At 40.7% G+C, this 22,719-nt stretch overlaps 1 protein-coding gene across 2 annotated transcripts in view; it reads left to right on the top strand.

Annotated features, from left to right (window-relative positions):
* LOC140729142 (1-phosphatidylinositol 4,5-bisphosphate phosphodiesterase gamma-1-like) overlaps window positions 1-22,719 on the top strand; it is a 254,092-nt gene that overhangs the window by 204,702 nt on the left and 26,671 nt on the right. Inside the window, exons 22-27 of one of the 2 annotated variants that reach the window (XM_073048590.1) lie at window positions 4,290-4,386; window positions 5,007-5,012; window positions 5,828-5,894; window positions 15,634-15,797; window positions 16,873-16,969; window positions 20,815-21,039. In XM_073048590.1, the coding sequence (XP_072904691.1) occupies window positions 4,290-4,386; window positions 5,007-5,012; window positions 5,828-5,894; window positions 15,634-15,797; window positions 16,873-16,969; window positions 20,815-21,039 (656 nt within the window). The remainder of the gene's footprint in view (window positions 1-4,289; window positions 4,387-5,006; window positions 5,013-5,827; window positions 5,895-15,633; window positions 15,798-16,872; window positions 16,970-20,814; window positions 21,040-22,719) is intronic. The other variant, XM_073048598.1, reaches the window with a different exon arrangement.

The raw sequence follows: 22,719 nt of genomic DNA, 5'->3' as shown, positions 1-22,719 counted from the left end.
CTTGAGCCCACTAAAGGAAGGGTGATTCTGGATTGGGTGCTGTGTAATGAAACAGATTTGATTAGGAAACTTATGGTAAATGAATCCTTAGGAGGCAATAATCATAATATTTATTTAGAGATACAGCACTCTTCCAGCCCTTTGAGCCATGCCACCCCAGGAATCCCCAGTTCAACCCTAGCTTAACCCATGAGACAATTTACAATGGCAAATTAACTTACCAACCAGTACGTCTTTGGACTGTGGGAGGAAACTGGAGCATCCAGAGAAAGCCCTCTTGTTCCACAGGGAGGATGTACACACTCCTCACAGATAACTTTGGAATTGAACTTCAAGCTCTTAACACCCCAGGCTGTAATAGCATCACGATAACCACTACATTACTGTGACATAGATAACCACTACTACCTCGATAGTGTTAGAATTTACCCTGCAGTCTGAAAGGCAGAAGCTAAAGTCAGATGTATCCGTATTACAGTGGTGTAAAGGGAATTACAGACACTTGAGAGAGGAGCTGGCCAAGGTTGATTGGAAGGGAGCACAATCAGGTATGATGGTGGAACAGCAATGGCTGGTCTCTCTGGAGGCAATTCAGATGGCGCAGGTCAGATACATCCTAAAGGTGAAAAAGTCTTCTAAGGGGAGGATGAGGCATCCACGGCTGACAAGTGGAGGGAGCTTCACTCTGCATCTGACCCCGGGAGTGTGTGATGGGACAGTGTAACGACAGTATAAAGGTAAAATTGAGGGCATATAATATAGCAAAAAATAGTGTGAAGTTAGAGGATGGGAAACTTTAAAAAAAACAACAGAAGGCAACTAAAAAAGTAATAAGGAGCGAAGAGATGAAATATGAAGGTAAGCTGGCCAATAATATCAAAGAGGATACCAAAAGTTTTTTTCAGCTTCGTAAAGAGTAAAAAGGAGGCAAGAGTGGATATTGGACCACTGGAAAATGACATTGAAGGGATAGTAATGGGGGACAAAGAAATGACAAACAAACTTATTAAGTATTTTGTGTCAGTCTCCACTGTGGAAGATACTAACAGTATGCCAGAAGTTTGAGTGTCAGGGCAGAAGTCAGTGTATTTGCTATTACTAAGGAGATTGTGGAGGCATTGGTAACACTCTTTCAAGAATCACTAGATTCTGGAATGGTTCCGGAAGACTGGAAAATTGCAACTGTAGCTCCACGCTTTAAGAAGGAAGGGAGACAGAAAAAAGGAAATCATAGGCCAGTTAGCCTGACATCAGTGACTGGGAAAATGTTGGAGTCCAGTATTAAAGATGAGGTTTTGGAGTTCTTGGAGGTGCATGATAAAGTAGGCTAAAGTCAGCATAGTTTCCTCAAGGGGAAAGCTTGCCTGACAAATCTGTTGGAATTCTTTGAGGAAATAACAGGCAGGATAGATAAAGGAGTCAGTGTATGTTGTTTGCTTGGATTTTCAGAAGGCCTTTGATGAGCTGCTACACATGCAGCTGCTTAAAAAGATAAGAATCCATGGTATTACAGGAAAGCTGCTAGCATGGATAGAAGCTTGGCTGACTGGCAGGAGGCAAAGAATTGGAATAAATGGGACCTATTCAGGTTGGCTGCTGGTGACTAGTGGTGTTCTATAGGGCTTAGTGTTGGGACTACATTTTTTCACGTTATATGTCAATGATTTAGATGACAGAATTGGCATTAAATATGATATCTGGAGGGGCAGGTAGTGTTGAGGAAAAGGGGAGTCTGCAGATGGACTTAGATTAGGAGAATGGGCAAAGAAGTGGCAGATGGAAGATAGTGTATGAAATGTACAGTCATGTACTTTGGTGGAAGGAATAAAGATGTAGACTATTTTCTAAATGGTGAGAAAATTCAAACATCAGAGGTGTAGAAGGACCTTGGGAGTCTTTGTGAAGGATTCACTAAAGGTTAACGTATAAGTTGGGCCAGTAGTAAGGAAACCAAATACAGTGTTAGCATTCATTTTGAAAAAGCTAGAATATAAGAGCAAGGATGTGATGTTGAGGCTCTATAAGGCATTCACCAGACCACACTTGGAGCATTGTGAACAGTTCTGGGCCCCTTACCTAAGGAAAGATGCATGGCATTAGAGATGGTCCTGAGGAACTTCATGAGAAATATTCCAGTAATGAAAGGGTTAACGTGTGATTAGCATTTTATGGCTCTGTGCGTGTACTCACTGGAGTTTAGAGGAGTGAGGGGAGATCGCTTAGAAACCTATCATACATTGAAAGGCCTAGATAGAGTGGACGTGGAGAGGATGATTCCTATAGTGGGTGAGTCTAGGACCATAGGGCATGACCTCAGAATAGAGGGACATCAATTTAGAACGGGGATGAGGAGGAAATTTGAATCTGTGGAGGCGAAGTCATCGAGTATAATTAAAGAGGAGGTTGGTAGGTTCTTGATTAGTCGGAGCGACAAAGGTTACAGATAGAAGGCAGGAGAATGGTGTGAGAGGGATAATAAATCAGCCATGATGGAATGGCAGAGCAGACTCGATCAGCTGAGTGGCCTAATTCTATTCCTTTGTTTTATGGTCTCATGAACATTTACTGGACTGTGCATTCTCGAGCATATACGTGCACATTTGACTAGGTATCTGTGTGTGTGCGTGTCTGTATAAGTATCAACTGAACCTATGGCAACATTTCAAAATAATGTAGTGATTCAAACTAAAACTAATAATGAGCTATATCTATAATTTATTAATCCTTCTAAGTCAGGTTTTAATCTGATGGTTTGATATTTAAGAGGGGTGCGGATGAACCACTGGTGATATATTTCTGTATCAGTATTGTGTGGGTGGGTGGGTGGGTGGAGTGGAGAGGGGTCGAGGTTGTAGGTTTACAAGGTGCTATCAGAGTAGCTTGGAACATGACGCCATTTCTATAGAAGGTACTCACCACAGCCACTGGTGATGAGATGGAATGAATGTTTATGGCAGTTAATGAAGTGGCCTGCTTTGTTTTTGAGGATGTTGAGTTTCTTGAGTATTGTTACTCATTGGACCAACATAAAAACTTAAGGAACATAGGAAAATTAGAGCAGGAGTTAGGCCACTCAGGTTCTCATATGTGCCCCAGCATTCAATATAATTGTGGCAGATTTCATATAGACCTCATCTCCCCTTTACCAAGATGCTGAACGGCATGGAATGTTTCGCTTATGAGGAGACATTGCAGAGGATAAGTTTGTTTTCTCTTGACCATTGGAGGTTAAGGGGTAACATAAATGAGGTGTATAAAACTCTGAGAGCTATAGGTAGCGTAGACTAAAAAAAAATTCCCCATACTGGAGACAGATAAAACTAGAAGATTTAGGATAAGGGTGTAAAAGATTCAGAGGAGATCCAAGGGTTTAATCCAGAGTGGTGAGTGCTTGAAGTACACTGCCTAGGAGGGTGGTAAAAAGAAACACTAGGCATCTGGATAAACACTTGAATCACTTAAGCATAGAAGGTTATGGGCCAAGTGCTAGAAGATGGAATAAATCAGAAATGGGTACCCACTCAACAGTGTGGACATGGTGAGCCAGGTGGCCCTTTTCTATGCTGTTTAACTCTATAACTGTACTGTACCATTTCCCAAGAGCCATAAAATTCCCAATCTTTATATTAAAAATGTTCTTTCTCTTTAAGTACTCACATTGATCTGCCTGCTCAACCCTCTTGGTAGAGATTATTCTATCACAGTCCTGACTTTTGCCATGAGGGTGGCAGAATCTCCTATGGTATATAAAGCCTTGAACACTACTTAATTATTTCCTTTTTCTGTATTTGTTTGTAATTTACAGTTTTTTTAATGTCTTTGAAACCTGTTCCTTTGGTGCTATTTGTAACTCCAATCACTGGAATGCTTTGCCTTCAATCCCCATTGATTTCAGTTTTACCAGCCAATCTGTTACACACATTTGGGCAATTGCCTTGATGCCAAGGGTAGTCACTCTTAACTTACTCCTTGAATTCAATTTCATGGTTCATGTCTGGACTGAGGTTGTCATGTGGTCCTGTCAAACTCATACTAGTGCATCAGTGAATAAATAGGTATTGGCCCATTGACACACTGTCATCTCCCCACTGATGAGTGAAGGCAGACTGACTGGATATTGATTAGCTGCTTTGAATTTATCGTGATAGTGACAGAGCAGAACTGAACAAAAAGACCAAGAAAAGAAAGAAGCTAATAAAATGGAAAGTGTGCTTTCATAGATGGATCACTTCTTAAATACTGTTGGTCTTCTTTTCCTCATCATGAATATTTTCTCCAAACACAATCAGGTGGCGAGGGGATTATGGAGGCAAAAAGCAGCTGTGGTTTCCGGCAAATTACGTGGAAGAGATAACAAATACTCCAGTAGCTGAGCAGGATGAAGCGGTAAGCAGGAGTTTTGCATCTGATAGTATCGAGTGCCTGAAACCAGTAGAGAGCAATCTGCAAAGATGCAATTCTCATAAGCATTTTTAATTTTTGTTTTGTGGAACAAACTTAAAACATTTTGCATTTTAAAATCCATAAGATGTGGAGGTGGTAGGTTTATAATAAATGAATTAAATACAAAAGGAATTGTTTTAAATCCCTGAATGTGACTTCTTAAGGATGCTCAGCTGGACTTACTGTGTCTGATTCTGGGAATGTTGATTTATGATAGATAAATGGATTTAGAGGATGCAAAGAGATAGAGAAAGGATGAGTTTCTTAAATGGGAAAAATGAAGAAGCTTGCATTAATTTCCCTAATCAATGGAAGAGAATGTCAAAATCATGAAGTAGTGAGAAATCTTACCATTGGCTGTAAGGCTGGTTGTCAAAAAGCATGGAGAGCATTTTCCTTCATGCATGGAATTGTGCTCCGGAAATTACTGGATGAAACTATAAGAGGAACCAATTCAATTGTAACCTTTTAAAGGGGCTGTGCAATAATTGAAACATTGCAGACCAGTAGGGATGAAGCGATGGAGTGTGACTAATTGGGTCGAACATTCAAACATACAATAGAAACAGGTATAAGCCACTCGGCCCCTCAAGCCTGCCCCACCACTCAACATGACCATGTTTGATCTCCCCCAGACCCCCATTCTTCTTCTGTGCCAATCCTTAAAAGAGCAATTCATGACTGACACTTCCAATTTTCCCGGAGAAAGTCTGGCTGTGATGGCAAAGGAACATTCCAGAGCCAGGGAATGTACTCCCTGAATAAATAACAGAGGAGAATGCAGACTTTATTAAACAATATTATTGAAGCCGTCCCTCTACAAAGACTGGCTCTTGATTAGGCCCATGTTTTCCTGTTGTTTTGTCTCTTACTCTGTGTTCCTAGAGCTTCCCCACTCACCGCTACCATTCCTTCATTTCAGTGGATCAGAAGGAGACGTTGGAGGAGAAGGATTCAGCACCTGGTCCTCCATAGCTTGTGTTCGCACTCTGAATCCCACTGCAGTGGAATGGGAGTGAGTGGAATCCAGCCAGTTCAGCACAAGCCGAGCTCTTAGTCTCAGCCCTGCTGCAGTTGGAAGGGGCTATACACAGCCCAGGCAATCCACCAAAGGTTTGAGATTTGCATTGCTGGGACTCTGGGAGCTGATCACTCACTAACTCTAATGGCTTCTTTTGTTGGAGTTATCCCACATCCAATTTTCAGTAATTTCTCTATTTTCTGGAAATAAATGCCCTCCTCTTTAAAACCAGACTCATAAATTTGCATTTGTGGCAGTGTGAAATTTAAATGCAACGAATGCATCATACAAACCAAATCTATGAAATAATATCAATCCTGACAAGCTTTTGTAATTCCTGTTTTTTTTCTCCTGTTCCCGCAGTCTGTGGAAAACAGCCCATTGGGAAGTTTCCTCAAGGGATTTATTGATGTTCCAACATGCTACATTGGTGAGTTGTCTGCAACGATCTCACATTATTCTCAAATACTTGTTAAATTTACTATGCATTAACTTCAACACCAAAATGTACATTCACTTATAATCTTTGACTGTGTGCTGCTTAATTAACTCATGTGAAAATATTTCATATGGGGACGTATGGCTGTACTAAAATAATGAATAAGGAAACTTAATGCACATATAAATAAATTGTTACATACCCAAAGAAAAGAAACAAACAACATTTTAAAAATGAAATACTGTCTTGCTGTGTTGTAAACATCTATGTCAAAGTGGAACTGGCATTCAGGTATGTAACAGTTGAACTCTCCTTACCATGCCCCAGAAATGTAGTTTACTACAATTCCCGTGAACTATTCCTCACAGTAACAGTCTAGGGATTTGTCCATTTTCTTTTCAACTTGGTTCTATGGTAGCACACTACAGCTGAGTCAGAAGATTAAGTTCACAACCTACTCTGAATTAAATTCAAAGTATATTTATTATCAAAGTACATATATGTCATTATATACAACCCTGAGATACATTTTCTTACGGGCATTCAAAGTAGATATAAGAACACAACAGAATCAAAGAAAGCTTGCTCCCAACAGGACAGACAAATAACCAATATGCAAAAGACAACAATTTTTTGCAAATACAGAAAATAAAGGGGAAAAAAATGATAATAAAAATATAATATGGCAGTAATAGCAACAACACAGATGTAGTGCCTCCCCAGAGTGCTGATGATGAAGCCAAGCTTACAGTCAAAATTATCTTAATCTTTAACATCACACTAACAGAACACAAGGGCACTGACTGAACAAAAAGACCCTATGTAGTAAAACAAAACCTGCCATCAAAATTTGCAAAAATTGTTAATACACTCAACAATATCATATTACCACAATATTTAGGAAAACTTGAAACATTTGAAGAACTACACAGAATAACATACAGTGCAACATTATCAGCAGTGCAGTCCAATGGCTCCAGAATAGAGGCACTCATTGATAGAAACTCAAAACTGAGTAATGAAATGAGAACAGCGAAATGGCAGAAGAGATTAAGAAACAAAATTGAAACCTTAAGAGCAGAGTATAAAATGAATAACCCAAGCAGGAAAGTTAAGAGAAAAGCTAAAGAAATACGAAGGAAGTACAAAGTCTATACGTGATACAATCAATCTAACAAAAACATTGTAAAGTTTGTAGATACACTAAAACAAAAGCTTGTTGCATACAAAGCCAGACTAAATAGATACATAAAATGTGTTAAGATGTAGAAAACAGGATTTTCAGTTGGGGAACAATGTAAAAGGTTTATACAGGACATTGAAACTAAATTCAAAGCACTGAAGTGTCACCAACCTGAGCATAGAATTACCAACAAACATAGAGATAATGAAGTTTTGATCTAATCTATGAACAAACAAGCTGACACACAATCAAGAAACAAAACAAACAAACAAACAAGAATGCACTCACATAATTGAAGACATGCAAACACATGATGTTACAATGGATATGCTATAAGTGGATATATAAAAATACCCACAACTGGAAAAGTACCATCAATGGTAATAATCATAATTATTGGTATAAAATGTACTTGCCTTCATCCATGCCTATTAATACATATCAACAATTTTCTTTAAAATTCTGAAAAGTGCCCAAATTTTTTTACAGAAGGTAAAACATATCTCTTACTTGAAGGAGAAATGACAAATGACTCATCAAAATATCGCCCTATTACTTGTTTACAAACTATATATAAAATTGTAACATAATGGATCTAACAACTAATCACCACTCACTCAACCACAATATACAGAAAGGATGCCATAAGGGTATGAAAGGATGTAAAGAACAACTGATAATAGGTTCTGTAATTCTAAATCAAGCCAGGTGGAAAAACAGAAATCTTTCATGTTGTTATATTGACTATCAAAAAGCATTTATTCTGTCCCACACTCATGGTTAATAGAAGTTCATATTGTACATAAACTACACCCAATACTTGTGACATTCCTACATCTGATGAAGCATTGGTGTACTATAATAACCACTTTCTATTACAACCAAAAGAAAAAACAACCACTGATATCATAATAAACCAAGGCATTTTTCAAGGCGACTCTCAATCTAAGCCCACTATGGTTTTGTCCAGCTTTAAACTCACTATCTAATTGAATGAGTTGGGCATAAATAGGGTATCAAATCAGAAACAACTAAATGAATTATACCTTGACACACCTTCTATACATGGACAATTTGAAATTATATGCTCCTTCGTTAGTAAAGCTAACACAATTAATTTAAATAGTAGAACTATTTTCTAAAGATATAAACATGAACTTTAGATAAGTGCAGAACATTAATCATAAAGACAGGTACAATAGAGCTAGTAGAATATAAAACAGAACAGCAGGATACATTACAACAAATGGATGAATATGAAACATATACTGTAAGTATCTGGGATGTCAACATGCAAAGGAAATAGATCACAGTGTGAATAAGGGAAAATTTTTCAACAGAATTTACTTAAAGGCTTAAGGGGATCTGCCAGACAGAGCTCAATAGTAAAAAAAAACAATAAACATTTTCACTATATCCATATTAACATATACTTTTGACATAATATCTTGGTCCAAAACTGATCTGGAAAATTTACAAAGAAAATCAAGAACTGAAATGACTAATTTTAGAAAACTTTGTATATACTCGAACACGTTTCGATTAACATTACCCTGGACAAATGGAGGATGAGAAATAATAGACATTAAAAATTGACACAACAGTCAGATAAACCTTCCGAGGATACATTTTCATCCATGAAAACAGGATTCAGCACTCCATGTGAGCATATGCAATTCTGATAAGAAGTACACATCACTAAACTTAAGTGAAAGCATAACCCAGAGAAATGAAGCAATTATCATTCTTGAAGAAAAAGTTAACCAATGGAAGACCATGACCCTCCATGGAAAACATCCCCATGATCTAAGTGGACTAGATGATGACAAGGAAGCATCGGATGCCTGGCTCGGAGTTGGAGACCTCTTCCCAGAAACAGAGGGGTTCCTTGCGGCAATACAGGACCAGGATGTTAACACAGAAAGTTACAAAAATTCATAATAGAAGACCAACAAATTCAAGGCAATAAATGCAGAAAATGCAAAGAGAAGCTATCCCAACACATTACAAGATCCTGCAGCAGTTTAACTCAATCTGACTACTTACACAGGCACAATCAAGTGGCAAATTTTCTTTAAAATACAAGCTCATAATAACACGATACCTTACTATACATACTGGCCTGATACATTTGAGAGTCTAAGAGTCCTACAATTTATATTATCATCGATCCAATATTGCAGACAGGACAATTCATAATAACTGTCTGGATATAATATCACAGGATAAAAAAGCAAAAACAACTTACCCATGATGGACTGTGTTGTATCCACTACATTTTATTGGCTTTTCCATTCAAGGGCATTGGTGTTTCCATACTAGGCTGTGATGCAACCCGTCAACATACTCTCCACCAAATCTATAGAAGCTTGTCAAAGTTTTAGATGACATGCTGGATCTTTGCAAATGTTTAAGAAAGTAGAGGTGCTGCCGTATCTTTTATTGTAATGGCACTTACGTACTGGTCCCAGGACTGATCCTCTGAAATGATTACTCCGAGGAAGTTAAAATTACTGGCCCTCTCCACCTCCGATTCCCCGATGAGGACTGGCTCATGGACCTTCATTTTCCTCTCCTTGAGGTCAATAATCATATCCTTGGTCTTGCTGACATTGAGTGAGAAATTGTTGTAGCTCCACTCAGCCAGATTTTCAGTCTCCCTACTATATGCTGATTTATCACAAGCTTTCATTCAGCCAAAGACAGTGGTGTCGTCAGCAAACTTAAATATGTAACTGGAGCTCTGCTTAGTCTCACAATCATAAGTATAAAGTTAAAGCAGGAGGCAAGTGTTGGACAGGTTGGTGAACTTACAGCATAGACGAAAACTTTTGTTGGCTCATGGTACGCAATGCTGCCGCTCAATTCTTTAAACCCACCCATATTAAAAAGATAAATAACAATTATCTTTACTGCCAAATGAAGCAGTGAAAGATTTTATTTAAACCCAAAAGAGCAATGAGACGTTTTCACATGAAATGTGTCATGTTAGCTTGGCGCCAGCTGGATGGTTGTGAGAACATGTGATATTAGATTGAAATACTCATTGACTTAGTATACACAACAGTATTTAGATCTTAACTGGATACATTAACAATATTACTTAGAAATTATATTTTTCAATTGTCTTTTTAAAAGATTAATATTAATATTTGAGTAGAGTCTAAAAAGCTTCATTTATTTCAAGCTGCTTTTATTAATAGTAAAATAATAAATACAAGTAAATAAGCAATAGGACTCATCATTTTTCCTTAAAAATAAGTCCATAATTAATGTTACCAAATCATTAATCAGTGATTTTTTTCCACTTAAAATACCACGATGCACAAGAGAATATTTTGGAATATTATTGCCAGTTTCTGCTCATGCTTTCTAAAAGGTTTGCTACCTCTGATAGAGCGCTGCCTGTGCTCAGCTTTAGAGTTCAAATTGTTTCTGGAAATATTTTCTCATTTGTATTCCACGGAAAATCCAGCTTCTAAAATCAGGCGCATGCACATCCAGGGGTTGTAAGTCATTGTACAGGGAGAGGCTGGTGCATGCAGGTGGCTGGGGTATGACAGGGGTGATGTGATGGCTATCCTTTAACCCATTTCTTAAGAGGAGTTATAGAGCCAGAGGGGATATGGAAGCAAATTTCAAATAAAGTTCCTGAGGCTTAGTGAGTTAATGAGCTCTATACGTGCATCAAATATAAGATGAGCATAGACCAACAAGTGACAAGAGACTGAAACTTTACAGAAATAAAATAGATCATCAGGCAGAACGTATGCTTTAACAGGACATTTAAAAAAATAAAGTATGTTCTGAAATCACCCAAAGGCCTTTTTATATCAAAACTGTAACTTATGCAAACCTTTTGTGAGACTGTTCACATAATCCTTCCAATTCTTTGTCTCATATAGCAGACAGGGTGGAAGAGAACTGGGGAGCATCTTTGTAATCAATCTCACCTTTTTATATGTCCAAACGAAGGGAAAGGGAAACAGACCTTACTTCTTGCATCAAATCAAACGGTAGATTTAAATGGCTAGACCACCGGAAAAATGAGCAGGCCAGAGAAACATGCTCTGGGTATATTTAAAGCAGAGGTTGATAGGTTCTTGATTAGTAAGGAATCAAAGCTTATGGGAAGAATGTGGAAGAATGGGGTTGAGAGGAAAAATAAATCAACCATGATCAAGTGGTGGAGCTGACTTGATGGGCTGAATGGCCTCATTCTATTCTTATGTCTTATGGCCTAAGCTAGAACCGGCATTCTCATACAGAGGGCCAAACACCACATCACTACTTCTTCAGTTACCTGATTTAGCCTATTGTGTTTATACTGGTCCAAAAATATGCTGCTGATATTTCTCTTACAGGCCAGTTTTTGATCTATTAACATCTATCAGGTACTGTAACAACTGTGTCTGTTAAAATAATCAATCAGCTCTTGAAAGAAAAGCAAGTGCAAACATTTCTATTAATGTTACTGGTTTTTGATATATGCAGGCAAAATCATTTTACTGTGCACTTCTGAGTTCTCTTGACTGTATGGTTGGGCATGGGTGTGAGATGAAACATTGAGTTTGACAGCTGCAGTCCTTGAGATGCTGATAGGTCAGGTTACTCCAAATTTTTTTCCCTTGAAAATGAAGAAAAAAACAAGTTAATTCATGCTGGGATGATATATGAATTGGAATAGAACTCAGTATGAGGTGAAATGTTCCTATGAAATTTTATCGTTCCTGATGAGTTTAAAGGAGCTGTTGAAAACTTAGCCAGCTGCTTCACTAAATTCCATAGATAGGATTTAATATAAGCAGTATTTCAGGAAAATAGGAAACTAGTTATGCACGTATTTTGTACGACACTGTTCCTGAGGAGACATTGAATTGCGTAGAGGGAGAGGGAGTTTAAAAGAAGTGAACGGGGTCAGTCAGCACATTTTGTGCACCATAGTTCCCGAGAAGACATCGGATTGTATTTATTTGGCAAAATCCAATAAAAAGAAGATAGTTTAAGTGGAGTGACCATTGTGGGAGCGGCCACTGTGTGAGTGGACAGTATTAGTGTGGGGACTTGAGGCTTTGGCTCATCAAGACCACAACCTTAGTTCGACGCAGAGATGAGTAAACCTTGCCAAGCAACAAGGTGATCACCAGGTCATCCCTCATCTCCAGCCCTGATACCCTGAACTTTTCAATCTGGCCTGCCACTTAAATCAGCCAAACATTGGCTTATTCATCACTCTCAGAGCAGGGTCCTGCCACTTCGATACTCTCTCACATCTGGGTCCCATTGCCTGCACGTGACAGCGTATTGATTCGGCCTGTACACAACCTTTCCAATCTGGTACGGTACTTAAATCCGTCAAACGTCAGCTCGTTCCTCACTATTGACCCCAGGCCTTGCTGCCTTGACTCTGCCTTGGATCTGCTGCTTTGAATTGGTTCCAAGTCTGTTCCAGCAATGGCCAACATTGGCCTATTCCTTGCTCTCAGGTCCAGGCACCCTCCACCTCAATTTGGGCCGTATACGCCATGCGGCAACCGTCCTGCACCATTGAGACTTCAGTTCACACTACAAAAATGGCAGGTCGTGCAGGTAGTTCAAAAGCTCAGTTCCGAAAGGAAAGTTACAGGCTATTGATTGCAGTGATAGTTGTCCAGAAAAAGAGTCATTAACAGTGTAGTTAGTAGTTTTGTTTGCTGGCAGTATGGTGTCACTGTGTTTCAGAGCACCATTTTAAACCGGAACTAGTCCTAAGGGCTTCTACAAATATATTAAGAGCAAAAGATAGCAAAGGACAAAAGAGGTGTGGAGCTGAAAGTAATGGGGGAAATCATAAATGGAGTTTTTGCATCTGTATTTCCGTGTGAGACAGACACAGAGTGAGGTAAAGGAACAGTAAAAACATGGATCCTGTACAGATTACAGTGGAGGAGGTGTTTGCTGTCTTGAGGCAAATCAGGGTGGATAAATCCCCAGGGCCTGACAAGGTGTTCCCTCAGACCCTGCAGGAGGCTAGAGTAGAAATTGCAGGGCTCCTAGCAGATATTAAAAACATCTTAGCCACAGATGAGGTGCCAGAGGCTTGGAGGATAGCTAATGTTCTGTTGTTTCAGAAGGCTTTAAGAAGAAGCCAGGAAATTATACACTGGTGAGCCTGAGTTCAGTAGTGGAAAGTTTTTGGAAGGTATTCTGAGGAACCAGATATCTAAGTATTTGGATCGACAGGTACTGATTAGAGATGGTCAACATGGTTTTGTGTATGGTAGGCCACGTCTAACCAATCTGATAAGATTTTTTTTAGGAAGTTGCCAGGAACATGGATGAAGGTAAGGCAGTGAATGTTGTCTGCCTGGATTTTAGCAAGGCATTTGACAAGGTCCCACATGGGAGATTGGTCAGGAAGATCAATCATCGTTAACAGTGTAGTTAGTAATTTTGGTTACTGCCAGTATGGTGTTGCTGTGTTTCAGAGCGCCATCTTACACCCGAAATAAAGATGAGGCATTCTAGATAAGGTTGTAAATTGGATTAGATACTGACTTTACGGGAGAAGCCCGAGAGTGGTAGTAGATGGCTGCCTCTGGGACTGGTGGTGTGCTGCCGGGTTCGGTGCTGTGTCTGTTGCTGCTTATCATCTGTATCAGTGATAATGTGCTAAACTGCATCAGCAAATTTGTGGATGACACCAAGACTGGGAGTGTAATGGATGGCGAGGAAAACTATCAAAGCTTGCAGTGGGATCTGGGCCAGTTAGAAAAATCAGCTGAAACATACCAGATGGAATTTATTGCAGACAAGTGTGAGGTGTGCCCTTTGGGAGAACCAACCAAAGTTAGTCTTGCACAGGGAGTGGTAGGCCATTGAGGAGTTTGATGGAACAGTGGGATCTGGGAATACAGATTCATAATCCCTTGAAAGTGGTATCACTGGCAGATAAGGTTATAAGGAAAGTTTATGGCACATTGGCCTTTATAAATCAATATATTGAGTACAGGAATCAGGATGTTATGTTGAAGTTCTATGAGATATTGGTTAGTTCTAATTTGGAGTACTGTGTGCAGTTTTGGTCACCCACCTACAGGAAAGCTGTAAATAAGATTGAAAGAGTACAGAAGCAATTAACAAGGATGTTGCTGGAACCTGAGGACCTGAGTTATAGGGAAAGGTTAAGTAGGTTAGGAATTTATTTCCTAGAACTCAGAAGATCGAGAGGAAATTTGGTAGTAGTATAACAAAATTATGAGGGGTATAGATGCGGTAAATACAAGCAGGCTTTTTCCACTGAGGTTGTATGAGACTACAACTAAGGTCATGGGCTAAGGCTGAAAGGTGAAATGTTTAAAGGGAACCTGAGAAGGAGTTACTTCACTTAGAGGGTGGGGCAGTATGGAATGAGATGCCAGCGCAAGCGTGGATTAGTTTCAATTTTAACATTTAAGAAAAATTTGAATAGATAGGTGGATAGGAGGGATATGGAGGGCTATGGTCCGGGTGCAAGTCAATGGGACTAGGCAGATTAATGGTTCAGCATGGGATCAAAGGGCTAATGGGCCTGTTTCTGTGCTGCAGTGTTCTACAACCCTCTATGCTAAATAGGGATTCACATTTATAATCTTCTTGTTAGATAGTAATCCTTGCAAATACATGAAACATAAATTATAAGTGATTATAATAGCAGCAGATTAACAAATTTTAATACAAATTTTGGTGGATGAATTCCTATGTTGTAGAACCAGACAGATCTCTGGTTTCTCACACTCAGAAAGCTGTAAGCTAACTCCGTAGCTGTGATTCTACTGAAGTGTGAGTAGGATGTAAAGTGGGGAGCTCTGGAATTTGGATGCTGGCCCATTAGAATAGCTAAGCCCTACTTGCATAAACTTGCCAGCACTCTGTCCAGACCTGCTAATTCCCCAGTGAGTGGGAACAGGAAGCTGCACCAACAATCTAAGTGAGCAGACCTTCTCAGTTATTGGAAGGGTGAAGCCTGTATCATGTTGGTGAAGCCTGGAATATTGGAAGCCCAATGCTACCATGCGGATTCCAAAGAAACATGTTTTTCTTAAACACGAGAGAATGTGCAGATGCTGGAAATCCGAGGCAAAACACACAAAATGCTGGAGGAACTGAACAGGTGAGGCAGCATCTATGGAAATAAATAAATAGTCAACGTTTTGGACCAAGACCCTTCATCAGGACTTCATTTTTTCTTTTCTTTCTGCCTCATAAAGGTCTTAAATTCTTAATGTCATTTGATGGTCATTCCAGGGCAAAGATTCTCTGCTTTATTAGATCTCATTACTCCCCATATCTCTCTCTCTCTCTCTCTCTCCCCCCCTCTCTTCCCCCCCTTTCTCTCTCTTCCCTCCCTCCCATTTACTACTTCACCAGTGCCACTGACCCATCCCAACAAATGTACAGGTGCTACCGGATAGGTACAGTTAGGGCTGGAGCCAGTCATCCTTTTTCTAAACATGCCGTAGATTTTGTTGTTAATTGCTGACAAGGAATTGCCTGCGCCATCTCAACATTCTCAGATTTATTTGACAGTAATTCAGAAGGAAGGGAAGGGAAGCAAGCAGCATGTGTTCACGATCAACTCCCAACAAATGTCCCACCCTGCACAGCTGCTGGACGTGGCTGCAGATAGTCAAGAGGACCTGAATGACTGGGTCGCCAAGATCCGCGAAGCAGCACAGAATGCAGATGCGAGGGTAAGTGAGGGGTGTTGGGAAAATCTTTGTTTGGTACCTCCTGCAGGCTCACAATCCTCCAAGAACTCTGCATTACATGATGTCAGCTCCCTCGACTGCAGATGCTGGAATCCGGAGCAAAAGAAAAGACAAAACTGCTGAAGGAATTCAGCTCTATGGAGGGAAATGGACAGTCAACATTTCGGATCGAGACTCTTTACCTGTCTCGTTAATAGTGCCTTAATCTGAAATGGCCTTTTCAAATAGTGAGTGCCACCTTACTGCAGAATGTAAACCACAATTTGTGTACTTAAAGAAACATAGATGTATTGAAGGGCATAAATGAAGACACTGAATTGGAGGAAGTGGATTTAAAATGAACAGTCCTCATGCAAGACTGAAGGTTAGAAGATATGGAATGTGCAGGAGTGACATGTTCCTGACAGTTGAGGCCGGGGTGATTGACCTCCTTAAAAATGATGTGAATGTATCTGATTGTGAATAGTCAGGCAGCATCTATGGAAAGGAATAAACAGCAGACACTTTGGGCTGAAACCCTTCATCTCATTTGTTTATATTCTGCTTCATAGATACTGCATGATTTTCTGAGCTCCTCCAGCAGTCTGTGTGCATTGCTCAATATTTCCAGCATCTGCAGAATCTCTTGTGCATCTGACTGCGAATAGTGTTTGGTACTGACTATAATGGTCAGGTATTTCACTAGGATATGGTAATCCTGGGAATTGTAGCTTGTCTGGAGGATATTGTGCTTGAACTTTGGCAGGGGAAGAGTCAGCCATATTTCCTTGCTTATAGGAGGCTGCTCGCAAATTATTGGTGAACTGCGAGCTCTCAAAGTGTTGAATTCTGAGGCTGTGTAACCTGTCGAGGCTCAGTGAATAGGATTGTCACATGGGCAGAGGTTGTGAACTGTTTCCCAGAATGTCAAATCCAATAAGACAGGATAATTAGTTTTTACTCTAATGGGGTAGCTGTCAAAACCAATATCAGCAGCATTAATTACCCTTTATCATCTATGGGTCTACTTGGAACACTGTAGTTTGTGTTGTGGATGACTTTTTCCTCTTTGAAACAGATGCAGGAAGGAAAAATAATGGAGAGGCGAAAGAAGATTGCACTGGAGTTGTCGGAGCTGGTCGTCTATTGCCGCCCGGTCCCTTTTGATGAAGAAAGTAAGTTTGATCTTTTGCATTTTCCCACTGAGATGGAAACAGTCTATTATCTTTATGTATCTTATTGCAATTTGCTTGGCTAGATTAATTTTCTCTTTAAGTTAGAAACAGAAAAATTATGGACAAGTATCTCATGCAATATGGGCAATCTAAAACAATATCAATGGGGCTCACAGTTCATATCTGAGCTATCAGTAGATTTACCTACCACCCCATCAGCCTCCGCATCCACTATATCATCCTCCACAACTTCCGCTATCTCTAAATGGATCCCACCCGAAATGTACCTTTACCTCCCCACTCCTTTCTGCTTTCCGCCGGTGATCGCTCACTCTGTGACACCCTTGTCCATTCGTCTCTCCCCACTAATCTCCCTCCAGGCACTTATCCCTGGAAGCGTCCTAAATGCTACATCAGCCCATACCCCTCTTACCTCACCTTCACTCAGGGCCCCCAAACAGTCCTTCCAGGTGAGGCTACACTGCACCTGCGAATCTGCTGGGGTCGACTATTGCGTCCACTGCTCGTGATGTGGTTCCCCCTACTTCGGTGGGACCCTTCGTAAATTGGGGCAGTGCTTGGTAGCGCACTTCCACTCCATCTGCCACAAGCGGAGCAAAACAGTTTAATTCCCATTCCCATTCCAACATGTCAGTCCTTGGCCTCCTCTTGTGCCAAGGTGAAGCCACCCTCAAGGTGGAGGATGAATGCCTTCTATTCGGTCTGGATAACCTCCAACCTGACGGCATGAATACTGATTTTTCCTCCGGTAAAAAATCCCCCTCCCCCCATCAATTCCCCACTCTTGCCCCTTACGTCCTCTCACTGTTAACAAACTGTGCAAATTCAGATAATAAATAAATAGCAATAAATAACAAGCATGAAATAACAAGATATAGAATCCTTAAATGAGTGTAGTTATCCCTTTTTGTTCAAAAGCTGATGGTTGAGGGGTAGCAACTGTTCTTGAACCTGATTCAGTATTTTATCCATATTGGATTTTCAGCCCCGAAAGCTTTTGAGACTGACACCATCAATGTGCTCTTGGAGATACTGGATTCCCTTCCTGACCATAAAATGGTATTATAGAAACATAGAAAACCTACAGCACAATACAGGCCCTTCAGCCCACAGTGTTGTGCCGAACATGTCCCTACCTTAGAAATTTCTAGGCTTACCTATAGCCCTCTATTTTACTAAGCTCCATGTACCCATCTAAAAGCCTCTTAAAAGACCCTATCATATCCGCCTCCACCACTGTTGCTGGCAGCCCATTCCACGCACTCACCACACTCTGAGTAAAAACTTAGCCCTGACATCTCCTCTGTACCTATTCCCTAGCACCTTAAACCTGTGTCCTCTTGTGGCAACCATTTCAGCTCTGGGAAAAAGCCTCTGACTATCCACACGATCAATGCCTCTCATCATCTTGTACAACTCTCTCAGGTCACCTCTCATCCTCTTTCACTCCAAGAAGAGAACGCGGAGTTCACTCAACCTATTTTCATAAGGCATGCTCCCTAATCCAGGCAACATCCTTGTAAATCTCCTCTGCACCCTTTCTATGGCTTCCACATCCTTCCTGTAGTGAGGCAACCAGAACAGAGCACAGTACTCCAAGAGGGGTCTGACCAGGGTCCTATTTGGCTGCAACATTACCTCTTGGCTCCTAAATTCAATTCCACGATTGATGAAGGCCAATGCACCATATGCCTTCTTAACCACAGAGTCAACCTGCACCGCTGCTTCGAGCGACCTATGGACTCGGACCCCAAGATCCCTTTGATCCTCCACACTGCCAAGAGTCTTACCATTAATACTATATTCTACCATCATATTTGACCTACCAAAATGAACCACTTCACACTTAACTGTGTTGAACTCCATCTGCCACTTCTCAGCCCAGAAATCAGAATTCCTGTCTCCTGCTCCAGTCCCTCAACCACGCATTTATTCTCCATCTCATTCTAATCTATTCTCACTGTTGCGTGACACAGGAAATAATCCCAAGATTACAGTACTACATTTACGGTCCTCCTTCTCGACTTCCTTCCTAACTCCCTGTACTCTTTTTTCAGGACCTCTTCCCTTTTCCTGCCTATGTACGAATATGTACCACAACCTCTGGCTGTTCTCCCTCCCACCACAGGATATCGTGGACGCAATCTGAAACATCCCAGACCTTGGTACCTAGGAGGCAAAGTACCATCGAGTTTCTTTCCTGTGTCCACAGAATCGCCTGTCTGACCCCCTAACTATAGAGTCCCCTATCACTACTGCCTTCCTCTTCCCTTCCCACAGGGCCAGACTCAGTGCCAGAGGCACGGCCACTGCCACTTGCCGCAGGTAGGCTGTGCCCCCCCAACAGTACTCAAACAGGAGTACATATTGTCAAGGGGTACAGCCACTGGGGTACTCTCTAGTACCTGACTCTTCCGCTTCCCTCTCCTGACTGTGACCCATTTCTCTGTCTCCTGTGGCCCCGGTGTGACTACCTGTCTGTAACTCTTCTCTATCACCTCCTCGATCTCCCTGACTAGGCGAAGGTCATCTTAATATCTTTCTTTCGAGGAAACTACTGAAGTATCGGGCTGGCACCCAAACTGCCAAAAGCACCACTTGAATGGGCTGGGAATTGACGCATGGGTAGGAGTAGTGCTGAGGAGCTCTTTACAACTCATGTTCTTGGTATCATTCTTAATTTGCAGAGTTTGTCTTTTTTTTTGCACATTGTTTGTTAGTTTTTGTTTGAGTATGGTTTTTCATAAAGTCTGTTGTATTTTTTTTCCTGTAAATGACTGCAAGAAAACATATGTCAAGGTGGTATATGGTAGCACATATGTTTTTTGATAATAAGCTTGCTTTGAACTTTAAGCATTCTTGGGGTATGTTGGGAGAATGTTGTTCTGCTCACTCCAGTGTTTTGCCTACACTTGGTGTGCTTGGTGTTGATGGTGAGCATTCAAACCAGTGGTCTTCATCTGTCCAGAACACCTGATGATCACAAATTTCTCTAATTCGTGAATCACCAATGGCTCACTCCTGCTCCGCTGTTGAGTTTGGTCAGAAACAGTTCTTAACACATGTAAGTGGAGTTACACCAATGTCTCTGTGATGTTACATTCTGAAAAATAAATTTCCAACCAATGAATAAGTTGTTTTCTGTTTCAGGTACTCCAAAGTTGTCAATAAATGCTTAAGGGTCCAGACTTTCTTTATTCTTAGGTAGACCCTTGTGTCTGTGGTTTCCGAGGTGGGGTGATATGGCTAAAGTGCAACCCCCTGAACCTCTCACAGATGGTGCATGAGTTGCTGAATGAGGCAAGCGAGCACTGATTTGTGAGGTAGTGTACTGCTAGTGACATTTATTGTGGACTCCTGCATGGTCCTCCAGGTTCTAAATGCTAACCAGAATGCTCCTTCTCTGGTCTGAGTGATCCTGGTCCATGGAGTCCCAGGAATCAGAGTAAGTGTTGCACTTTTTAAGGAGACTTAGAATATCCAACATACCCGTGAACCTATCCTTCTATCTGCCTGGTAATCTCTTGCTGTGACAGAGCTCAAAATGGAGCGTTTGTTTGAAGAGACTATAGTCAGGCACGGCTGTACGTAAGTATACAATTTTAGAGGACATTGGCCTCCATTTCATTCTCTTGCATCTGGATTTGGTGAATTTTGCATGATAGCATTTGTGCAATACTAGCAATTCTCCTTATCTCAAAAGCAGGTAGCAAAACTCTATTCCATCGATAAGCATAAGAATCAATGGAAAGAAGTACTGCTGCATTTCCTTTACCTGCTATTAATTAGTGGTTCCTCACTGACATTGCATTATTTGTCTGCAGAGATCGGAACAGACAAGGCCTGTTACAGAGACATGTCATCCTTCCCTGAAACAAAGGCAGAGAAATACGCCAACAAAAGTAAAGGCAAGAAGTTTCTTCAGTACAACCACCGGCAACTGAGCCGTGTATACCCCAGGGGACAACGTCTGGATTCTTCCAACTATGACCCACTGCCCATGTGGATCTGTGGCAGCCAACTGGTGGCCCTCAACTTCCAGACACCAGGTATCCTTGTTGCAACAAGCTACAGAAGAGAGTATTTAAACACAACTAAAAGCAGAGGAGACAAGGCTCCAGTTCCATCCGCACACACAACTCACCAAGAATCACCTTGTCTCAATCATTTGCTGACGTTCCTTAACAGTAACTCAGCTCTGATTCAGAAAGGTCCACGGTTCAGATTTCTCAGTTTTAAATCCTTGATTTGTTAAGTTTGAGAAAACCCATCAAAACCTCTCCCATGAGCATGAGATCCATGGAAACTTGGTTGTGTGGATTCTGAATTGGTTTGCCCACAAACGGCAGAGGGTTGTAGTAGACGGAGCGTATTCTACCTGGGGTCAGTGTCTAGTAGTGTTCCACAGGGTTCTGTTCTGGGACCCTTTCTTTTTGTGATTTTTATGAATGGCTTGAATGGGGAGGTGGAAGGGTGGGTTAGTAAATTTGTAGATGACACTCATGAAGGTTGATAACATTGTGGATAGTATAGCAAGTTGTTGTGGGTTGCAGTGGAATATAGACAGGATGCCGAGCTGGGCTGAGAATAAGCAAATGAAGTTCGATCTGAAAAAGTGTGAAATGGTGCATTTTGAAAGATTGAGCTCGAAGGTGGTGTACTATATCCATGGCAGGTCTTTTTGTAGTAATTCTTAACGGGGGGATCTTGGGGTCTAAGTCCATAGATCTCTCAAATTTGCCACACATGTTGATAGTCTGGTTAAGAAGGCAGATGATATGTTGATCTTCATTAATGGGATTTGAGTTCAAGAGCTATGAGTTGATGTTGCAGCTCTGTAAAACTCTGGTTAGGTTGCACTTGGAGTATTGGGTTCAATTCTGATCACCTCATTCTAGGAAGGATATGGAAGAGTTAGAGAGGATGCAGAGAAGCTTTAACAGTATGCTGCCTGGATTAAAGAATTTGTTTCATGAGAAAAGTTTGAGAGAACTAGGGCTTTTCTCTTTGGAGTGAAGCAGGATGAGAGGCGAATTGATAGATCTGTATAAGATTATAAAAGCATAGATAGCGTGGGGGAAAAGTTATGGACCATCAGTTTAAGGTGGGTGGAGGAAAATTTAGGGGAGATATCAGAGGTAGATTGTTACACAGAGAGTGATGGTGCCTGGAATGCTTTGCTGAGATTGGTTACAGAGGCTGATAAAACGGGGGCCCTTTAGAGATGATTAGATAGGCACATGGATGTAAGGAAAATGGTGGGCTATGGGGTATGTAGGAGGGAAGGGTTATATTGATCATGGAGTAGCGTGAGAATGTGTCATACTGTGCTTTACTGTTATATGTTCTATGTTATAAATTCAAAAAATATTTTCAGAACTTGTTCAAACATTTCAAAAGAAAAGCAAAGGTTTCCAGCACTGAGTTCCAAGTATCTCTGATCTAGAACGTTTTGGTCTCATGTATATTATTTTATATACTTAGTGAGTTCTTGTTGACATGGTGCAGTGTGCCCAGTGCAAACAAAATTAGAATGTTACATTGTCTACTGGAGAAATACTTCAGATCTGTGAACTGTTAAGGTTTTTACTGATGTGCTATAATTAGAATATATATCTTAGAGACATTGTGAGAGACAGTTGCAATCAAACCTGATACACTAAGCATTTGTAACTTCCGAGTTATATTCAAATACAACTTGTTTCCAGATCTGCATTCACTTAATGGCA

This window comes from Hemitrygon akajei, chromosome 1 (genome assembly GCF_048418815.1).
Source record: "Hemitrygon akajei chromosome 1, sHemAka1.3, whole genome shotgun sequence".
Classification (NCBI taxonomy): domain Eukaryota; kingdom Metazoa; phylum Chordata; class Chondrichthyes; order Myliobatiformes; family Dasyatidae; genus Hemitrygon; species Hemitrygon akajei.
The sequence above is the reverse complement of the archived record's forward strand: the minus strand, read 5'-3'. Positions and strand labels throughout refer to the sequence as shown.